Source organism: Bos mutus, chromosome 11 (assembly GCF_027580195.1).
Source record: "Bos mutus isolate GX-2022 chromosome 11, NWIPB_WYAK_1.1, whole genome shotgun sequence".
Classification (NCBI taxonomy): Eukaryota; Metazoa; Chordata; class Mammalia; order Artiodactyla; family Bovidae; genus Bos; species Bos mutus.
In genome coordinates, this window is record NC_091627.1 from 20,775,990 (window position 1) to 20,784,518 (window position 8,529).

The following is an 8,529-nucleotide window of genomic DNA, read 5'->3' on the forward strand; positions in this document are numbered from 1 at the left end:
CACTGTGCAGTTTTCATCTTCTGCCTTTCCAGTTGAGGAAGTTACGGCTTAGATGAAACTGCTTATCGGAGATGGCATAGTTCATCAGTGACAAGGATACTGGAGTGGGTAGCCATTCCTGTTTCCAGGGGATCTTCCCGACCCAGGGATCAAACCCGAGTCTGCAGATTCTCTACTGTCTGAGCCGCCAGGGAAGCCCTCAGTGGCAGAGCTGAAGGTCGAATCCGAGTCTCAGCCCCGGGGCCCAGCGCCCTTTCACTGCACAGTGTTCAGCCTCCGGGTGACGCCCAGGAGACGTTTCTTTTCTGTGGTTCCCCACCTCCCAGGCGGGTGACATGTCTGTGTGTTTGCCCTACTGATAGCTTCCAGTCTTCACTTCTGCTCTGTCCTTCGAATCAGGTCGGGTCGCACCCGCCTCCCCCACAGGGCCGTCTCTGACTCTTCCTTGGTGGGCAGACCCTCTGCTTTTCCTATAAGTTAGCAAGGGACTATTCTAGAACAGCCTCCCTTGCGTTAATCACGTGGTCCCCTCTGCGGGCTCGTGGGTTCCCCCTGACGCCCAGGCACAGTGTGGGCTGCGTGCAGGTGTCCCCCGTGTCCAGGTGGTGATGCAGTCCCTTCTCCTTCCAGGTACGTGAGACTCTGCGAAGTTGTCGACCACGTCTTCCCCTTGCTGAAAAGGAGCCACTCTTCTGACTTCCCCTGCTCGGACACCTTCAGTAACTTCACCTTTTGGAGAGAGCCACCGCCACCCTTTGAAAACCAGGATGTTCATTCTGCATCAGCCTAGAAGGTTCCTGGCCACCCCCTCCTGACATCCTGTGAAGACTGGGCACTCCCATTAAAGGATAGGTTTGGGGACGTGCAGTCATTTGCTTAAGAGCATAGAGGACCGAGGAGGAGGTTTTCCCTCCCCGCCCCAACTCTGGGGTTGTCATTTCTAAGTAACTTGCAAAGGGTGTCTGTCCCTGGGGGGGGCATCGGCTAACCCCTGGTGTGGAGGCCGTGCCCCGCTGCCCTCCGCAGCCCAGTCCAGGCCGGGAGTGGTTAGTGTGCAAGATGGGTTGTGAACCCCGGGGGTCCTTGGGATGACGAGATCCAGGGAGGGGTGCCAAGTATGCAGGACTTCCGGGAGAGTGGTGGACACATTGCCACGTGGTGGTTTGGTGCCATGGCTGCTGCGCACGGCGGGAGGGCTGTGCAGGGTCCTGTGAGCTGGATCTGAGGTCTCGGGAGGGACTCCAGACCTCCCCGTGCTGGGCCTTGACCTTGCGGATGTCCCTTTGCGGTGTTTGCTGACCGGTCAAATGTTTGGCTAAGTTCTCTCATTCTTCCAGTTAAAGCTAACTTATATAAACTGGCACATTTCCCCCCATTTTTTGCGGCACGAGGCTGGAATGTTTATGCCTTAACGCATCCGTGGCAGACATTTTATGTAGAATGTGCTTTGGCTAGCTCCCTGTGACTCTGCAATGCCTTAAGTTCAGATTATAGGAAATAACTATCAAGGCAGTATTTCGAATTAGTTTGACACTCTGCCAGCAACCTAGCCTGCAAGGTGCTGCTGAAAATGGGGGCTTGAACAGAGCTTATGCCAAACGGTGATGGTGTCGCTTTCTTTCTTGAGCTCTCAACAGAAACTGGTTGGTTTTAAGAAAAGCAGTTTGTAAAAGTTAAATTATATATTCTTTGTAGATAGTGTTATTTATTACTTTATTCTGGGGTTACTGTTAATAAGCATTTTAGCCATAATCTATTATAACTGTCAGTAATACATTAAAAAGATATACGTGTTAGATCATCCAAAGAGCCTTATTCTGTAATCCTCACCACGCTGACTTTCTTTTGGAATTTATGAGTAATACTTTTTATTTCCCTTCGCTTTTCCCACTCAGATTAAGGGCAAGTGGGTCAGCAATTATTTGAATGACATTCTTCAAGCTGGTAGAAGATGATCTTTTACTTGTTTATTAAATTGGCTCCTGGAGAGAATAATTTGAAAAGTGAAAAAATTATTTTGGTGAAAGATTTCGCTTTACTTTTTGAGCTATTATTTTTTTTTAAAGAGTGTTTTACTCCATTGATTGAAATGCTCTCCTATTTAAATCGCATGGTTAGAGTCATAGGAGGCAAACAGTGGAACAGCTGAGGCAACTCTACTCTTTCTATGAAAGAAAATCCTTTCTTGTAATTGGTGGGCTTTGCTGCAATGGATGCCCTCCTGATGGTCCATGTGGCCACACAGGAAACACCAGCGCCTGTGCGTAGCTAATCGCAGATTTGCACGGAAGCATGATCCACATGTGCAGATCCCTGTTTTGGAGGCATTAAAAACAATTTAAAATAATCCTGCCTTACCTTGGGCTTGCTCATTAGTGACGTTCGGAGGCTGCACTCATTCTTTCTGTTTCAAGGGTATTTTGGGGTGAATTTTAACTGCTCTGAACCGAGTATCAGCTCACAGGTCTGCAGAGGCTGGCCCAGTTTCTCCCTTGCCCTGGGAGGAATTTGGCCTTGGCCCTGGGTCACCTGTCCCTTGTGGTGAGTGCCCTTCATCAGGATGACCAGCCGTTGAGAGCATGCAACTTGGGTGTACCCTAAGCTTCCACACCACTGCCCTCTGAAACAGAGTGCACCTTCCAGAAAGTTGCAGCGTCAGGTTTGTGTCAAAATCAGAGCGTGACCACCCCGGAGAGGCTGTAACTTTCACATCTACCTTGTGGGCTTCGGAAAATCAGATTTGTGCCTGGGAAACACTCACTCGCATGCGTGTGCAAGTTTAATCAATGTTCACACACCCAAAACTCTGTGACCCCATGGCCACGGGCTAGGATGCTGTGTTTGGACCACACATTTCAAAGCTGCCCCATGGAAACGGATCCCTCCATAGTGACAGGTCATCAAATGTTCATCACACGTGATGGATAAAAATGTACATCCCGGGTACACTGGGGAAAATGATGATAACTTCAAAGAGAATTCCCTTTTCCATTTTAGGTTTGGGATCGCCATTTTAAATATATTTTATTTACAACACATGATCTGTATTTGTATATGCTGGTACAATGATAAAAAAATCACTGTAATCCTTGATTGCATTGTCCTGGATGCAGAGCTAGTATATATTGTAATAAATGAGACCAATGAAAGACTTCCCTGAAAGCCAGGCGTGTGAATTTTAGTTTTTGATAAGTTATTAAGTTACTGATTTCCTGTTGTATGGTATCAAGCATACTATTTTATTTTCTACTTAAAAAGCAAAAACCTTAAAGCTTTGAACTGTTCAATATTGAAATAAAAAAAGCCCACCTTTTCTGATGCCTTTGGTGAAATCCTGACCCTCTGTGTGCACTTGGGAGGGAAAGAGGGTGAAGATAGGAGAGGGCTGGGCTCCCCAGGGCTCATCTCACCTTGAAGGGAGCGACTTAGAAGCAGGGAGAATTGTGCTAGATGCTGTATGTGGGGTATCTCTCAGGACTCGGCCCATAATCGATGTTTAACGTGTGGCTGTTGCACAGGCGGGCTGTGTTCTGTGCTCTCGTATGGGACGTCAGTCAGGTGCAGCCCCAGGAGAGCTCAGGAGAACCAAGCTTATTACACTTCCAGCTTCTCAGAGTGGGAGGCCACATGGGAAAACCCCCACGGTGGTCAGGAGGCAGAAGAGTGAGGGGAGAGCCGAGGACACAGCCTTTATTGGGGTCTCTGCGCAAAAGGCAGGGCCAGGGGAGCTGCTGAGGACTGCCGGATGTGGCTCATTTCAGTGGCCTCTAAGCTATAGGCGTGGCCTTTGGTTGCCTGGTGCCAGGCCCTGGGCTGATGAGGGCCGAGGAACAGTGCCCACGCTGGTGTAGCTGTGGTGCCAGCCGGACAGAGGAGGCCTGCTCCGGGTCTCGGCATCATCTAGTTTGCATTCCACAGGCATGCTCTAGCCTGGCCCTCTGCTATCTCTAAAAACATGCCTGGCCAGTCTCTCCTAGCCAGAAAGTTGTTTAGATCTGTTCACGTGAAACTATCACAACACTGCTAATGGGCTTTGAACGGTGGAAGTGTTAGTGGCTCAGTCATGTCCGACTCTTTGCAACCCCAGGGACTGTAGCCCCCCAGGCTCCTCCTCCAAGAATACAGGGTTGGGTAGCCATTCCCTTCTCCAGGGAATCTTCCTGATCCAGGGATCAAACCCAAGTCTCCTGAATTACAGGCAGATTCTTCTTTACCGTTTGAACCACTAGGGAAGCCCTAATTGGCTATACTCTAATCTAAAATTAAAAGGTTTTTAAAAAGTCACTAAGCGGCATGATATACGTAAAGTAAAGTAGAGACAGTGCAGGTATCCTTGCCTCAGGTCTACTGTCCGCAGTTTTTGGACTTTTTGAACAAATCAAAACCCTTAATGAGTTCACCCAGATACTTGAAAACCGTCAAAATTCCCACTGATTTTGCATATTGTTGACATGCTCGAGACATCCTATCAGTTTACCTGCATCAGCCTAAATGTTTTTGGAATAAATGCAAGAATATTGGCCCCAAAGATGGCCACCCAGGGTACCAGGTTATTTCCTTGTGAAGCCCAGATCCAAGCAGTTCATCTGTAGAATTCATGCCTGTGCATCTTAAAAACAAACTGTCATTTAGCTGAACATCACAGATTTAGTCCTACCCTGAATTCAAATGGTACGTGCTTTTCTGGAAAGTGAATGTAAACTGCAGTCTTGAGCCTGTCCCCACTCCTCTGTGGAACCACTAGGCTATGCTGTTTCCATTCGGTTGTGCAGACAGCCCTCACACGTGCAAGGGAAAACCAGTTCGGCAGCTTGCATTTCCTGATAATTCAGCTGTAATCACCTGAATATTTAAAATACTTCCTACCTTGGTTTGCAAACCCTGACACACCCCACCAGATGCACCAGCCCTTTGAGCAGATGTTGAGCAACACTGACAACCAGCCAGTGACTACTGGGCCTCAGAGTGACCTTTCCTATAAAACGTAACACAGGCAGCCCTCATACAATCCTAAGACAGAAGAATAGGCGTGGAGGCAGGTTACACAGCATTATTAAAAAAAATTAAATTCTGGAACCTGACTTCCTCCTTCCAACAGGAGTGTCGTTGTCACCAGCTGTTCCAGGGAGCTTTGTCACATCAGCCATCATTTCGTATTCATCTGCCTCCTTTTGAAACTGCGCAAAGCACTGCCCTGTTTCTACAGAGCTGGGGGTCATGGGGGGCGGATCCTGGCTCTACCCGACATCTATGGGCTTCCCTGGTGGCACTAGTGGTAAAGAACCCGCCTGCCAATGCAGGAGACATAAGAGACATGGGTTCGATTCCTGGGTTGGGAAGATCCCCTGCGGGGAGGAGGGACATGGCAACCCACTCCGGTATTCTTGCCTGGAGAACCCTGTGGACCGAGGAGCTCTCCAGGCTCTAAAAAGAGTCAGGCACACTGAAGCGACTGAGCATGCATGCACATGACATTTTACTTTAATCCAGCCGGGTCAGGGCCATGGGAGTTGCTGAGAGAGGACCTCTGGAAATCCAATACAGCGGCTCGCCAGAGCCACAAGGTGTCCTGAGCCTTCGATGCATAGCCGCTAGCCTCAGCCACCTTCCTGGGCATTCATTGCCGTGTCTGCTGGTCCCAGCTGGGAGGAGGCAGTGCCCTCGACCAGGCTGGGCAGCCAGAGTGCGTGTGAACCAGCAGCCCTGGGCTGGGCCCAGATTTCTGATGGCTCCCTCCCCCAGCTTGTTGGAGCCTTGAGGTGCTGTCCTGACGCCAGGGATCTTTTCACTGGTGCAGGAAGTCCATTCAGGCCTGCATTGCCTTTAATGAGTTTTGCAAGCAAGTAGCCTCTTCCGGTGACTCATTCTGCCTTTTGTGAACCGGAGATGGTGGTTTTAGGTTTCACTTTGGAAAGTAACCGCGACTTCTGCAGCTTTCTCCCACTGCTGGAATCCGAACAAGTTACATTCATTTTGCAACAAAGAAATGTAAATGTAGGAGCGCCAGTCATATTTCTGCTCTGATTGTAAAAACATCCTTTTCCGAGATGGATGACAGCGCCAAGCTAAGGAGAAATGGTTTATATTTTCAAGGAACACATTCATTGGGGAACTTTATATTTTTCCTTCCAGAGTGACCTGATAGTTTCACTTTTATTCTTTTGTCTTCTTGATTCATACCTCCGGGATATCCGAAAAATAAACAATGCCTGTTGATTGAGTGAGGCGGTTAACCTCTGATTTATTGAAGGAGATTTAGTTCTGGACAAAAGTTCGTGTTCTTGCTTTCATGCGGCTCACAAAGAATGATAAAGGAGATAATTTCTTATGCAGTAAAATTGTTTTCATCTGGACTTTCTGCAGAAGTCAGTTTATGATACCCAAAATAGGTGAGCTTCTTAGGATTAGAGAGTGTATGCTCAGTGGATCAGTGCTACCTAGCATCTTTCCCCCAATTCAAATAATACAGTGATTCTCAAAATGTTGAACTAAATTGTTTTTGTATAATTGTATTGAAATACGCGTCAACAGAAAGCACCAGTCCTTGTTTGTTGTTGTTGAGTCGCTAAGTTGTGTCCGGCCCCGTGGACTGTAGCCTGCCAGTCTCCTCTGTCCAGGGGATTTACCAGGCAAGAACACTGGAGTGGGTTGCCATTTTCTCAAAATGTTGAACAAAATTGTTTTTATATAATTTTATTTAAATATGCATCAACAGAAAGCAATAGCCCTTATATAATAATAAAACCAAAATGCACTTAAAATTATAGCATCAGTGAAATTCAAATAAACCTGAATGTTATGTGGTAGAAAATGATGTATTAAAGCCAGTAAGATGATGCTCACTTTGGGGTTGATAATAGAGGTATCCATGCTTTATGTTTCATTTGTCAACTTTATTCTTTCAATTTTTGAGCACAGGCGGTTGGGGGGGGTCATCATTTAAACGATCATTAGCACTGACCTGCAAATCAATGATTAAAAAGTTCTTATTACCCATTTCCATCTACACTGACGGCTAACAAGCTGTTGCAGATTCTCCCAACAGGGTGGGGTCCCCTCAGTGAGTTGTCTGATGGGACAGGCCTGCCACACACTTGGAAATGGGACTTTGGTGTTTAGCCAGAGATTGCACCGTGGAGACTCCATGGACCTAGTCTGTGTTTGATGTGCCGTCAAACCTCCTTTTGGACATTGTGTGACATCGTTTGGGACTCAAGGCATCAGCACACTTGGAGGTTGGGTCTGGAATGCCCATCACCCTTCTGTCTTCCAGGATTCTGACTGATGGAGTACAGCTGAATCCAGTGGACATTCATGGGTCAGTTTTCTTCCCCAAAGTGACTGAAATAATGGAAGTTGCCTGAAGTCACATTGGGACATTTAAATACCTCTTTTCATCCCCTGAACTAGAAAATTCCTCCCATCTCTGGCTCCACGGAGGACAGAGCCTGCCTCCTGCTTTTGATTCCAGCCGACCTGCACCCCTATCATGTGGCAGACACCCAGCCATCCCACCCGCCAGATGGAGTAGAGAGGACAGGTCCTGCTGGCAGCTGCTTCCCTCATACTCCCGCCCACTGCATCCCTCTAACAAGGTGGCGGATCCAAAGGCTAAATTCTCACCTGTGCGCTTTAAGGGAGGCAGGTGGGCAATTCTGTTACTAGGGAGCCAAAGCTGTTATGAAACTTTGAAGGATGATTTGGCTTGCTTTGAGGGCTTCCCTGGTGGCTCAGAGGATAAAGCGTCTGCCGCAATGCAGGAGACCCGGGTTCGATACCTGGGTTGGGAAGATCCCCTGGAGAAGGAAATGGCAACCCACTCCAGTATTCTTGCCTGGAGAATCCCATGGACAGAGGAGCCTGGCGGGCTACAGTCCATGGGGTCGCAAAGAGTCCGACACGACTGAGCGACTTCACTTTGGCTTGCTTTGAGAGGAAGTTGTCATGTGGCCAGGTAAAGCACCTTTGCATGGACTCGGGGGGTGCTGGGATGGTTTTCCTGGGGACTGGGGAGCCGGCCCTGACACCTCCCCTTCCCACGAGCACTTCCTGTTGCAGGAACTGGGGTGAGGGAGCCAAGCAGCCCACAGATCCCCAAAGTCTGTCCCAGTTCACACAGCATCTGGAGAAAAGACAGGGGAGGGATCTAACCTTGACATCCAGAGATGAATGGGACCTTGGTGTCTTTCTCACCTGAATTCCTAGCTCCTCAGCCCTGCAATACTCAGCTGATGAGAAAGCTCCAGACCTGGGTGCCTGAGATACTCCCGACATGCTCTGGGGGTAGGGTGGGGAGAGAGGACAATGGACTTGACTTGGGGCTCAGAGATGGCTTGGCTTTTTCTCCCAGCTGAACAGCCATACCTGCAATCAGGATTCTTTTACCACAGCATAAAACCATCAACTAATGTACGAAAATTGAAAATTGAAACTGAGGGACTTCCCTGGTGGTCCAGTGGTTAAGATTCCAAGCAGTTTCCACCTTAGGGGGCATGGGTTCGATCCTTGGTCGAAGAACTAAGATCCTGC

At 48.3% G+C, this 8,529-nt stretch overlaps 1 protein-coding gene across 5 annotated transcripts in view; it reads left to right on the plus strand.

Annotated features, from left to right (window-relative positions):
• The window catches only part of LPIN1 (lipin 1), a 130,051-nt gene extending 126,889 nt beyond the window's left edge, over positions 1 to 3,162 (plus strand). For all 5 annotated transcript variants that reach the window (XM_070379133.1, XM_005903204.3, XM_070379135.1 and 2 more), the window contains one exon: positions 631 to 3,162. In XM_070379133.1, the coding sequence (XP_070235234.1) occupies positions 631 to 790 (160 nt within the window). In that variant the 3' untranslated portion in view covers positions 791 to 3,162. The remainder of the gene's footprint in view (positions 1 to 630) is intronic.
• Positions 3,163 to 8,529: the final 5,367 nt, after the last annotated feature.